This window comes from Calidris pugnax, unplaced genomic scaffold (genome assembly GCF_001431845.1).
Source record: "Calidris pugnax isolate Ruff unplaced genomic scaffold, ASM143184v1 scaffold262, whole genome shotgun sequence".
Taxonomy (NCBI): Eukaryota; Metazoa; Chordata; class Aves; order Charadriiformes; family Scolopacidae; genus Calidris; species Calidris pugnax.
Window position 1 is genome coordinate 1,299,106 of NW_015091043.1, and position 14,354 is coordinate 1,313,459.

The 14,354-nt window shown below is 40.6% G+C and overlaps 1 protein-coding gene across 1 annotated transcript in view; it reads right to left on the reverse strand.

The window, feature by feature from the left end:
• Positions 1-14,354, reverse strand: part of SVEP1 (sushi, von Willebrand factor type A, EGF and pentraxin domain containing 1) — a 131,896-nt gene that overhangs the window by 76,443 nt on the left and 41,099 nt on the right. The window contains exons 4-6 of the mRNA XM_014956427.1: positions 8,419-8,577; positions 8,047-8,226; positions 3,203-3,382 (exon numbers count right to left, since the gene is read on the reverse strand). Coding sequence (XP_014811913.1) covers positions 3,203-3,382; positions 8,047-8,226; positions 8,419-8,577 — 519 coding nt within the window. The remainder of the gene's footprint in view (positions 1-3,202; positions 3,383-8,046; positions 8,227-8,418; positions 8,578-14,354) is intronic.

Genomic DNA, 14,354 nt, shown 5'->3' on the forward strand with positions numbered 1-14,354 from the left:
GAGAAGACTCGTAAATCTTTAGCCAGTCAGCACGAAAGCAGACAGGTCTTTACACAAAGGACACACAAAGAACAACCCAATCAGCTACAGCAGGGAAAGCTCTGTTCATCTCTTAGCAATGTTTTAATGACACAAAAGTGATTCACATTCAGAACTCTTCGTATCACTTTCCTCTCCTCTCCCAAAATACGCAGCGGGTAACTGAAACCTAGTTCTTCTGCATGAAACAAAACTGAAGTGTCTAAATGTTCTAAGTATTTCCTGCCCTTTAAACTCTCAATACTGAACTTGTGTCCTAGCAATTAAAAACTGCACTTCATTTCAACATGATGCAAAGATCACAAACACTAATAGACTTCTTCACTTCAGGCAGACACTGTTGGAGATGCAGTATAAAACAACTCCACCAGAAAAACCACCCCAAACCCTAACTTTTTTCTTTCTCGCCACAGGAAGGTAACTGACAAATAGCAGAAAGATCAGAAACTGGAAAAAGCAATATATGAAAAGACAAGGTAAAAGCATTAAAATGTGTATTTCTCAGAAAAGAAGTAGGAAAAAAAGGCTATGAATAGTGTTAGCATGAAAACCAGATAAAACTGCAGCTTTTGGGGAAGTAGTACCAGCCCTTCTGGTTGAGACACTTCCAACTATCCTGGCAAAATCCTAGTAGAGCACAATCCTGAAATGTCTGACAAACATTCAGGATAACCTTTGGTATGATTATCTAGCCTGAGTGAATCTCTTCTAAGTGGGACAGATTTTTACCAGAAAAAAACCCCTGTAATAGTGTCCTTAGCTTTTTTATCTGTGCTCAATTGCAGAATTTGATCAAACTGCCTCAGGAAGTGTGGACTTCATGAGGAGTAGAGTGATAGACATATGCACAGGAAAGTAATAGAGAGAGAAGAAAAAAGTATTTCTAAGGAGAGGCAAGAATTGGCTTTCATCTGCAACTGCCTGTGATGAATCACAGCACTGTATTATAATTCTTAACATCAAGAGGAACTTCAGTATGGTAACAACAGAAAAGATTACCAAGCAAATCATGCCCCTTTCCTTTAACCCCTTTGCAAACACAGTGTTTCAGGGAAAGAATTAGCCAATTAGATTGGCTTCTAGAATTAGAAGCATGGAGAAGAAATTCTTTCAACACTAGGTGGCATCAACACTCTGGATGCTATCGGTGTTTTTACCTCCACTAAGAAACAAAGCAAGGAGAACAGTATCTTGCAAAATCCATTAATTTTAACGTGCTGGATAATAATCTTTCGCCAGGGGGGAAAGAAACACAAGAACATGACTGTGGAAATATTTTTTTTTTAAATTGGACAACTGACAAGGCTTCCCTTTTCAGCAGATACATAAAAATGTAAAACATATGTAATAGCCAAACTTGCATTAACTTCCAGTCTATTGGAAAAAGATGCATATGACAACAGACCTCACAGAAGTGACTGTAAAGAATCCAGGCTATGTTATGGTATAGTGTCACTTATGGTTACAGATGGTTGTAGTACAGTCTCAGTGAGCTAACTTTTAGATATGGTAAATTTTGCACTGATGCGCACTCCAACTGAAAAACAGTCAGAGAGCCAGGAGAGTACCCCAGGGTCCAAAAAATCTGTTTCAAGGTATGACACTGAAGGCAATTCCACTTTCTTTTTCTAACAGGAGGGTAGGAAATGAATAAATCATCAATTAGAAGTGCCTAAATACAGCAGGATTTCTGGTATCTTTTATGTAGCAGATGATAAATAATAGTTAGGAGCTGTTCAGACTAAAAATAAACCGAGAATACCTCTGTGACAATGATGAACATTCAGAAAATAAGTACAAAGGGTAGTTTGAGGAGGACAAGATACTAGTATTCTGATTTGCACCCTTCCCGAAATAAAACTCCACACATCTATCTTGAACAGGAATCTCAGCAAGCTGCTTCTAGTCACCAGTCACAACAAGAAGCACCAGAGAAGTTTTCCAGCTAACACTCTTCCCTCTGTGACAATCAAAGGTAACTTTTATACTAGATTTTCAAGCTCAGCAAAAATAAGCTATTGCCATGGGTAATCCAGCAATGGAGGCAATATAGTATGGTGTGAAGAAATCTTCTGATACAGAGTAGAGCTGGATTTTAATAATCAAAATGCTAAGCTAGGAAGGATGAATTCAACTGATGAATACAGTTAATCTTCCAATTATAATCTTCCAACAGGATTTCAGGGTCCCTTCCTTTTGAAGTTAATTGAAGTTTTTCCAGTGTCTTCAACAGAAGAAAGATTAGGATCTCTTAACGAACTCTCTCGATAAATTAATACTTGTGGATTATTTTCACCATTTTAGAGAACATATCTACAGTTAAAAATTTATTCTTGTCTCACGCAAAGTCCACATTTTTAGGCCTGCAGTAAAACAGTAAAAAAACCCCACCGGTTCAAGCCAAGTTACCATATGGGAATCACATTTACCAGACCCAGGCGACACATACTGCACCCTGACTTTAGGCAGCTTCGGAATTGCTGGACTTTAAGATTGTGCGCTTTTTTTGGCAGTCTACCCTTGGAAGTGTTTCTACTGTATTTTTTCCTTTTACCTTTCTGAGTTAATTCAATACCCGTCACTAGTTCTAAATAGGTACTTCTGAAATCTACAGTCCTTTGGTTCTGGAACAGGAATATATGCTTACCTATCCCTGCGCAGCTGATGTGACCTCTGAATCCTGCCTTACAGGTGCTCAGTCCCTAACTTGCCTAAACATTTCTTTCCTGCTGGGAGTTCATCAAAATCGACAACTGCCACACCTCTATTTGGCACTGAGAGTGCTTGGCTAACATACCTCAGTCCTTGTCTGGAGGTCAGCTTTGCTTTAAGATGGTAATCAAACTCCTGGTTGTTCACATTTAACCTGTAACTTGAATGTTTCCTACAACACATTGTGTGACAGTGCCTTAACACTCACCAGAAGCAAACACCAGGTATTGAGAGTTATTAGCTCTCTGCCCTGGATTACAATGATAATCTGCCCACTTCCTCCATTTACAAATTCCTTTGACCCTCTCCAGCTTCTAAAACTTGATAAAACATCCACAGGTAAATCATTTCTATCTTACCTTCACCAGATATTCGGGAGAATTTCTCACTTGTGTCTCCATGTCAGAAAAGGCAACACTCTGACACAAACAGAATGTGATCAGATACCTACCCACACACTTTGGCTCCTTGGAATCCCACTGTGAGGTTCCCTGGCAGGTGAGTTTGCTGTTTCCTTCTATTTCATAGCCCTCATTGCAGGTCACAAAACATACTGTCTTATAGGAGATATCAGCCGTTGAACAATTAATTTGCCCATTTTCAGGGGCCCAAAGTTTGGGACATGTTCGAACTGCAAAGGGAAAAAAAACACCAGTTCACTCTACAGCACTGAGAATCAGTGGAACTACACTAATTTGCCCAATTTTTCAGGGGTGGGACAGGTACTGGCTTGTACACTAGTTACAATAGCTTGTACAAATTTAGGGAATAGAGCTGGAACAGGGCTAAGTTTTTTTCAAAGGCTTGGTGCCTTCCTCTTCCTGAAACAGTCTTACATAGCACGTATGATGCTGGGCACACAATTCCTAAGTTCTAAGTCCAGGCTAGCAAACTAACTGTGCTCTGAAAAGTTCCTAGCCATTGAAGGCATCTGGCACACAGTGTGCGGCCTGTGCTAGTAATGTCTATCAGTCTTCAACACAGGGCAGCTCCAGGCAAATGGCATCCAGTGGAAAAGTGTGTGTCGTTGGAAGTTTCTAATCCCCCAGCCATGCCTCAGAGTTCTTTGGGGGATTTCCAACTGGCAGCCTGGTACTGGCTGACTGAACACCAGGGAAGAGGCTAAGGGCTTATTAATAGGGTAGATGCCAGTCCCAGTGCTCAGGAACATTCTCAGGCACTCTGGAATGTATTGATGTAGACACTGACACCTGTGAGTATCCACAGATCAGAACAGCAGACACTCTTTCTCCCATCATGGTAGGGAGAGAGAGAAAGAAGAACAGAAGGCATTCATAGACAATAGGATCACTGGAGATGAAAAGGAATAAATTAGGGTATTGCTGAGAAAAAAGAGACCCTTTCAGGTGTAGGGCTTCCCATGAAGGCAGTCCTAACTGCTGCTCAGCACAGAGGCCTCTCTCCTGCCATGTCTCACGAACACTGCACACAGCATGACGCCACAATTTAACACAAAGCTACACTGTAATTAAGACTGATCCCCAAATTATTGAATGATAGTAAGAAGAAAAAAGTAGTAGCACTGGTTTGACCTGGATTTATGTTCTTTGTTTCAGTGTCATAACCTCAAGTTCTTCTACAAGGACCACTTTCCTTTACACCGCCTCCAGCTCTGCTGCTCTTTCTGCCAGCATCTTATGCTTCTGCATTTGTTGGAAGGGGGGCTCTCCAATGTCCCTTCCAACCCCTACCATTATGTGATTCTGTGCTCCCTTCTGGACACAGCTCTGAGCTACACACACACTGCCTGGCACCTGGGTCCCTCGAACAGCCAAGCTGTACACACCTACTGCCTGTCTGCGACTATGGGATGATGATACATGTATGGTAACTGGGTGACAACAAGCCCCAATATGCAGACACATATTCAATGCCTCTCTTCAATAACGGGCTACTGATTTACCAAAAACAGTGGAAAATTCACATGGTTGAAAACTCTGCTCTCAGCTGAAGCTGGCAGATGCTGCTCAGTATGTTCAGTAGTTATAGGGGGAGAAAAACACAAGAGCAAACTCTGTCTGCTCAAAAACATAACCAAGAAGACTGCAGTTCCCTAAACTCTCTTCTCCCTGGATTGTCTGTTGACCTTGCTGCCAGGAGGGCAAGCTCTGTTGTCAGGCAGCTTCAGAGACCTGGACGACTTCTCTGCTGTGGTTTGGGATGCCAATTTTACCAACTAATCCATCGTTGCTGCCACCATGTAGGAGGCAAACCACGAGCTCCTCTCTAAATGCACTCAAAAGTAAGCCAACTTGGCCACTTTCTCAGTAGTTGTTTACTTTGCACACTGATGAGACAAGACATGCCTACACAGACTGAACAGATCAATCGCTATACACCCTCAAACTAACAAATGGGCAGATACCCTCAGTGCTGCTTCAAATGAAAGCCAGCTGTATAAATGCCAATAACTACAAGGCCCTCAAAGCTACAAAAAGCACATGTTAAATAATGTCTTTTTTGAAAACAGCTATGGTACCTGAGTGGAAAAAAAAGCCTGTAGCAAGACCTATGTATATTGGAAAAGAAAGAAAGGAAAGAAAGGAAAGAAAGGGAGAAAAAGGAGAAAGAGGATAGAGAGGAGAAAGAGGAGAAAGAGAAGAAAGCCATTCAGATGCACTTGATATATCTTTGCTTTACCACTGTCTCAGGTTTACTATTCCTCTTGTGCTTGCATATACACAGGTATCTTCTAGGAGGTGCATTTAAGAGTATAAAAAAGATCTTGAAACTTCCATTGTGTGAGAGGCACTCTGAGCTTCAGAGCAGCTTCCGAATATGCTGTGTCTTACTGCAGCAGAGTCAGTAAGAAAGACTCTTACAGCTGAATCCCTAATGCTTTATACAGAAGAGAATAGGCTTTCTCTTTTAAAGTTTGTATGAAAGCCTTTAATACCCAATCTGTGGCAAAAGGAAGTAAATGTTACTGAACTCTATGGTGTTACTGAGGAAATGTGAATTAATTAAGAGCACTGAGGAGGCTGTCAGCAATATTAATGTGCCTACGGAGAAGGTACTCCCACTACCTGGTAAGTCTAGCCACCTCTTCTGTAAAGATGGCACAGCTGTAGTGCTCCTGCCTCCTCAGCATTTCAATGTTCACGTTTACTCATTGTCTCAGTACAGCTCTGGCAGAAACTTGTAACTGAGCTGGTTCCATGCATTAAACAGAAAAACATCCTCTTGTCAATAAGGCATTTTCCATGACTGAGAAATATTGCCATAAAGCTAGTGAAAACAACAAAAACAACAACAATGGTATATTTTGCTTGCTCTTGGTTTTCTCCCAATACTCTTTTCTGGATTAAATACACGCTTTGTAGTTGGTTTTTTTCATGGGTCACTGTTAATTGCATGACATGACTGCATTAATCACTTTCCAATAGCACAGCAGATTTTAGCTAGGAGAGCAACTGAGCAGTGTTTAATGTCAAAATCCAAAGCAGTGCAAAGGGATTTTCCTTCACTCTTCCTTCCTAATTTATGTGATAAAATACTCCTGGGATTAACAAGACAGATAGAAACTGTGCCTTTGATCTTGCTCCCTTTCATAGTCTGAGCGAATCAAGACTAGCAGATCCAGCATATGTAAAGGTAGGATTTTAATATATATATATTTTAAATTGGAAGTCCTCAGTATGATGGAGAATGGCACAAGAAAATCAAAAATATATCCTTTCAATGCTTCAAAGGATATTAATTCAACATCAAGATAATGTCTCAAGGCAGACTTCTCTTCCCCCACCTTCCAGACAAATTCCCTGTTAAAGGAAGATCATGCACCAACATCCACTATGTGAGTATATTTAAAAGTTCCAGAAAGTTTTTCAAGTTTCCAGTTTTTTCAAGCTTTTCAAACCTATCCCTTCTCTATAGACAGTGACGATGAAGGATCCTGTCTTTGTGGCTGACTGCAGTTTTCCCCAGATTTTTTACACTGTGTGGCAGAAGCTTTGACAGGCAGGTGCTCTTTCCCATAACCCAGTCTACCTGGAGAAGTCTTCAGTCTATGTTTTGACTGCTGGGAAGTCAACAGCTCTAAATCTAACTTCTCAAGATACCCTCATGGTACTGGTCAGCAATTTATTTTCTATTGGAAGCTTCTCCTTCCTGCGTTCTGTCACTGGAAGCTGTAAAGGAAGTCCAAGTTTTCCAGGATTATCTGAAGAAGAGTCATGTAATGTAAACAGAAGTGAGCTGTAATAAAAGAATGGCCTGAGGAACTGATCTCTAGCTCAGATTCCTCCTTTCAGAACCATGACTTGTGGTTTCTTTCAGGGCTGCAGTGGCTACTGTATTGGCACTAAGTGCTAATGCCTCCAAGGATCTATCCTGCCTCTTTCTCTGAACTCAAGGGCCAGGGCAAGAGTTACAGAACAAACTGATGACTTTTTATTTACTAGCTTTCAGCGCAGCATACTAATGTCAAGTGGATCCAACTCAAGTTAAACATGTGGAATTACAACCTGTGGCTGCTAAGGAGACGAGGGCTGCTACCTGTTTTTTCAGGCCCTCCTTGGAAGACATACCATACAGGGCTACATGGAGATGCAGCTCCCCTTTGAGAGCATCAAGCACCCAACCTCAGGCACAGACAAGTGATAACAAGGGAAAACTGTGTTCTGTGTACTTGTAAGAACTCTAGAAGTAATGTTTTTCAGCATGCTCCTTCCCATCTCTTCTCCCTTTCACACCTTCTATTTGTTTCTTCTCCAGCTGCAATTCTCTTACAGTCAACTTCTAGGATACTGCCAGTTGTTCCTTAGTGAAACTTCACTCAAAAACCTTCTGAAGACCATGCCAAGGCCCAAACTTTCCTATTTTTCATGAGAAGGAACTGTAAGAAAGTAAAACTGAATTCTTCCATGGTTAATGTCTACCAACGCCAATGCCCACCTAAGCCTGGAGTCTGCTGGATAGTCTCAAACACCACGTGGCAAGGTCTTGTTCTATATTTGACTCCTTTTTATGTTCCCTGGATTTACATAATGTACATACAAAACTCATGAAAATTAGGTGGAGAGAGGTTCAAGGAAGGAGTGTGTAGATTCACTTGCAAAAGACTGTCTGCATAGTACATGTTGCTCTGCATTTTCTAGTTGTCCGCCTTCCATTTTAAGAGGGAGGGAAATGGTGTGACTGGAGCGGGAGTTTACCTTTGGACTATAATAGGATCAGATCTGCATGTCCAACTATGTAGTGAGCAGAGAAAACCACCATTAAGAACCAACTAATCCAACAGAACAAGACTTTTCAAACACACAATGTCCATACCTCTGCAAGTAGCCTCTGATCCAGACCACTGGCCGTTTGGCTGACAAAGCCGGATGCTGCTTCCCACCAGATCAAATCCTGCTTTGCATCGGATCCCACAGGCAGCATTAAAGTAGTTGTTGCAGACATTCTGGACAAAGTGCCCATTTTCAGGGGGCTTCAGTTCAGGACAGTGAACAGCTAAATAATTAAACAACCACAACAGAGTTATGACGCTAGCGGGAGTGCAATAGGCTACTTGACTTGCATGTTGGTACTTTTGTTGTTTTGGAATGTCACAGAAAACCTTGTGTGCAAACACAAATAACAAAATTACCCCAGCACTGAATTGTGCATTCCAGGGGTACTCTGTTCCTGTATGGAAACACTCACCTTCACAGGTTTGTCCTACAGCACGATATCCCTCCTGGCACGTACAATCCTCAATGGAGGTGCTTCCTGGTGGAGAAGTATGATTCTTATCGGGACATGAGATGCAAGTGCTGATTCCACCTGGTGAACCTTCAGGTTTGTAGGTTCCTGGTGGGCAAGCTGTTGAGCAAAAGAAAACATGACAGAAAGGAGCTCAGGATATCCACCCTTCACAGCTGGCATAATTTTTCAGGTGTGTTGCTTTACTTTTTTACATTATTATTTTTCTACCTCATACATCAAGTGTCACTTAGGGCATGAACATTCTCCACTTAAAGCGCTGTAGGGGGTGAACTAAAGCCTACCAAACTTGGTGGAGGTCTCTTCAGTGACTGCCTGGGGAGTGATTTTATCTGTCCCCGACTAGTCCCTGATTAATCTTCTTGAAAAGAAGCCCAGTCCCAGAGGACACAATACATTTTCACTGATAAAGCCTGTGTTGACCTCACAAAGACACACTTGATTCAGAGGTGTAAAAAAGCAGTTCAGACGTAATCCCTGCCACTCAAAACTACAATAAATTTTAAGGCATACGAATTCTTGGTAAGAAGATAACAAAAGCTAGCAAAAACCCCTGCCCTTGACACATCATGATTATATACGATCTACACAGTGTATTTGCTAAAATGTATGAAACACAAACAATGAAGCAATTAATCAAAGCAGCTGCTTTGCACTCATCCATATATCATTTAGTATTTTTAACTCTGTGTATCTACATGCACAAACCTTAAAGAGATTTAGGAGATGTCTTCAGAGGCAGGGAAAACACATACAGAAAAAGTCACCTCTCATCTGAGAACTTCACATTGGTTGGATAAGTCTTATCTTTCTCTAGCTTGAATGCTATTCTTCAGGAAACCACCATAATTCTCTTTATGTAATTCACAAAGATGATGTGAGAAACAGGGGAGTGACTAATCAACAGATACTGATAAATTGAAGTACTGATTGGTCAGATTACCACTTGAAACAGAACTCAAAGACTCTTGTGCTGAAAAACACACCTCCTGATGCAAAGTTCAGTAAATATTTTAAGCAGGTTACGTAATGTTAACACTGAAACTCAGACAAAAAAGCTCTCATTTAATAAATTTCACTTTCTACAATTTTTCCTAATGGCTACACTTTCTCTTGCAGACTGCTGGTCAGCCTCTAATTTCCTCTCCTCAGTACAGTCACTTTGTACCACCTGATGTAAGTCTGGATGGTACAACCTTCAACACCCTCAAGTGCTTTCCTCCTTACATAGTCAGGTGTGCTCTGCTTCTGGAGCAAATCTCTCCTGTTGAGGTGCATTTCCTAGGGTTCAAAGATTCTGGCAGTATCAGTCTTTTCTTTGGTAGATACTGAACCAGCTCTGTTTGTTCTGTGAGTTAGGTGCTAAGAAAGTCTGACTCTCGTCTTATTAATGAAAACAACTTCATGCTTTCTAGGCAGCTGCAAAAAAAAAACAACCAAGCAACCCAACACAAAAAACAAAATCAAAAGAAACCCCACCCTCCTTTTTCCTCACCTGTCATGGGAGATTTGACTTTCATAAACCAAATGTTATGGATCCTACCCTAAAAAATCAACCCATAGGAACAGTTAGCACTTCTTTCCAGAGAAGCAGGGTCTTTTGAATAGCTTCCAGAGACAATATTTTTGTTTCCTTCTCAGAAAAATTTGCAGGTTTTTTTTGATGAAAGCAACTAAGTGGCTCTCAGCTAAGAGGTGATTTTGGGTGCTGCAAATCGGCTTCACACATCTGTATTTTAAATAAACTTTTAAAAATACAATTAAAACACTGAAGCAGTAAAGCATGTAACTACAAATTAAAGCATTTCAGGAGGGAAAAAGGGAAGAAAAATCCTATCAGAATTAGAGCTTTTCATTTTTGTTTTGGGACTTTCGGAAAAGCATTTACAACGATATTCCTTTCCTATAGTTCACCTGCTCTTCCCATCCAAGACATTCCCCTTGGACTGTAACTGCTTCTTTCCTCTCTTCTGTGCAGAAATCCCCCCCTTGGACATCAGGTCTCTCTGAAATATTCTCTCATGCTTCAGATGATCATCTCCAAAAAGTATCAGAGGTATGACTCTGAAATCTCTCAAATACATCCCTCTGGCACTTTGTGGAAGTCTCTGTGCATCTTTATTAAAACTAATCAGTAAAAGTGATGAAGTGCATCCAAAATGATATAAGAAAGAAGAGGCAAATTAAGCATCACAAGGGGTCTGCTGTATGACGAAGCTGCTTTCCATGTGCCAGCAGAAGTAAATTTGTCCCTTCTGTTCTATACAGGGCATATAAAATGACATCTAAAGTAAGTGTTTCATTTAAAAATACCCAACAAAAACCCAACCTAACATTTCTCTTTCTTGCAACCTCACCTTAGGTGAAGAAGCAGCAGTTCTTTTCTGTTTCTGCTTTGTGAACAATGGGATAAAAATAATCACCCATTTGATGGTGTGAACATTTTTAACAAACCCAGTAATTTACTTCAGGCTTTGATAAAAATGGTTCATTCTTAAATTACACTTACAATTTGCTCTTTCCAGTGAAGCAGCAGGAGGTAAATAATACTGTTAAAATGGTTACTAATGTCTCTACTGGGAAAGACAAGTTTCCCCAAATGTCCTGATTCTTTTTGTATGCTTCAAATACTTCCCACCACCTTTCTGGAAGTTGAACTACACCCTATCTTTGCTTTTTATGTAGAATTTTCTCCAAGCCTGAGTCCCTGAACTGCTTCTTGACCCCACATCTGCCCTAGATGTATTCAGCTACATTCAAAATTTCCACAAGATAATACTTGGTTGTAAGCTCTGTAGAGCTACTTCCAAGTGTGTTGAGATGACAGAGTCTATCTCTTGATGCCAAGAGATGGTTCAAGAATGGAGCATAAGCATGCTGACCTCTGTGCATTTCCATCACAGCCATAGAGTTTAACATGGCCACAGCCTACGTTAAAACCATCCAAAATCAGCTGTGGAAGAGCAGAGCTTCAGCCATCTGCTGTAGACTGGACTTGTCCATATCTGAACCAGCTAGACTGCAGACCCATGCCTTCCTGCTCTAGACAGCACTATAGCATGGCCCAGGTCTACACACAGCAATGCATTCAGAAGAGAGAGAGATCTTGGTAGGCAAGCACCTCTGAAGAGCACATGTGGCTCCACCTATGACTGATCAGAGCAGTGTCTCTATGGGGTCTCTTCCGACAATCAAGCAGCGCCAAATTTTCACTGCATTCTAGTCACCAGTCTGCCTGCACTCACTGCCGTGCCCTCTATTCCTGCAAAAACTAACTGCAGGGAAGGATCATCTTCTCCACTGATAATCTGGAGAAATTTAATTTTCTGGAAATTTAATTAATCTGGAAACAATTTAATTTTTTTTTCCCAAGGCTTGCTTCCCCTTGCTGATAATGTGATGGTACAAAAAGGTTCAAAACAGTGTATGAATGAATGCTAGTGTAAATAAGCATCAATCTGGCACTGTCAGGAATGGAAAAAAAGGCAAGAATTTTAGAAATGGGTAAACGCTTTGTGGCTGGGTGCCAGGTGCCCACCAAACCACCCTATCACTCTCCTCCTCATCTGGACAGGAGAGAGAAAATATGATGAAAAGCTCATGGTCTTCACCATGGGCTGCAGAAGAATCTCTGCTCCAGAGCCTGAGGCACCTCCTCCCCCTCATTCTTCACTGACCTTGGTGTCTGCAGGGTTGTTTTTCTCACACGTTCTCGCTCCTCTCTACCAGCTGCTGTTGAGCAGCAGTTTTTAGCCCTTCTTAAACACGTTATCCCAGAGGCGCTACCACCATTGCTGATGGGCTCGGCCTTGGCCAGCAGTGGGTCTTGGAGGTGGCTGGCATTGGCTCTGTTGGACATGGGGAAGCTTCTGGCAGCTTCTCACTGCAGCTGCCCCTGTAGCCCCCCTGCTAACAAAACCTTGCCATGCAAGCTCAAGACACAATTTTAATAGTATCAGCCTTTAAACGGAGAGAACACTTATATGCACATCTGCATGTACGATCTCAAAAAAAGATTTAACTACTGCCTATATGTGAACCACATGGTTGCCCAGAAGCAAGGGGAGGAGAATGGAAATGCTTTTTTAAAAATATAATTCTCCTCTAGAGACCAGAATAGTGAATATTGAGTTACAACAAAGGATTACCTCCTTGTTACAAGAACAAAAGGATATCTGGAAGCAGGGATTAGTGTGCTAACTCAAACAAGCACAGGCCCCAAACTCCCCAAGCATACAAAGATGGCTCACATCTTGTCAGTTGTCATCAATAACAACCTGCTTTCACAAAATGGTGAACGTTCACCAGTGATTCCCATTCAGATTCTATTGTCTGTGGTAATGACAGCTCAATAACCTTCAGATCAGAAATGCGAATGAAATAGTACATGCCTACTTCAGCAGGCCTCCTGCATTTTGCTTCTCAGTTATGCTCTCCTAGGATATAAAACTAGCTGAAAAAAAGTAAGAAAAAACAAACTGTCTCTTCTGTTGATGCTTTGATGACTTTCTAAGCTACCAATGGAACACACTTTCTTACTCCTTTATCTACAAAAAAAAATAATCAAGTGGCCCATAGAAGACAAATCAGTAGAAAGGAAATATGATGCAGGTTTGCTAGAAACAAGACCCACAGGGCAGGTACAAAAACATTTCAGTCAATTTGTCATTATTGACAGCATAACTATATATCAAGACATTGTGTGAAGCTGAACAATGGACATGGAAAGTTAGGAAAATCCATCAAAAAAATCAAAGGACAGAGTTTGAAATTCAGTAGGAATTCTTCTCTGCCTGCCTACAATAATCACAAATTTGATATTTTAATTCTCAAGCAGAATAACTTAACATTGTAAAAGTGACAACATAAACCAAAATATATTTCAGAGATTCACCAAACACTTAGCGCTTATTTTCCAGTTTGGCTTTTTTAAATTGCAAATACTAAAGCCAGTGGCAAAGTTAAGCTACCTGGTATTGAAACCATACGATGGCATAAAGATTCTGAATTTAAACGGGTAGAGATCATGTGTCAAAGGGTTCTACTCTGTGACACAGGGTCACGGTTCTTCCTCTGAATGTACAAGTACAAATTTTAAGGATAAACAATTCTTTGTAAAAATGTAAATCTTACACAATCCTGGGAGAGCAGGCAAGCTCAATTTCCTCTCCAACTATACTTGTCTAAGTCACTGAAATGGAATTATTCTTCATTTATTCCAGTGTAAGAGAGTGGAGAGTCAAACTCCATGTATTTCAAAGATTAATTTGAGGGATTTTGTATTTTTTTCAATGCATAATTTATCCCAGTAACTACACTTACAAAGTAATCCCTAGCATGAGCTGTTTTTTCCACACTTGATGCTAATGAAGGATCCGATTAAGGGTTTATCTTTTCGGGATATGGCAGGAATCAGCTAGGCAATATCCTCCTCTCTCCTGCATCAACCTGAGCTCTATTTGTACACTGCTACTGTGATGATTGTAGTCTCCAATTCTCTTTTTTACTCCATATATGTAAAGCCTAAATGAAATGACACCTTGATGTAAATCACAAATACATAAACAGTCTTTATAACGCAGTCCCCAAAAATTCTTAAATAAGGAAAGGCAGACTAGTTTTCCATTTAATCAAACTGGTTTTATGCTACTGTAATTACTTTTATGACACTGATTACATGGATACGCATTCAATGTAATGAAGTCGTGAATCTGTCCCAGAATATGAGTAGGTCATGAATAACTATTCTTTTTTTGGGTTCCTGGTGTCTGTTAAAAATGATGCAATCCATAGGTCATAGAATCTGTAAACAACGATCACTGGATGTTTGTATTAAATTCTTTACCCTTTTTCTCTTTTTTTTTTTTTTTTTTTTT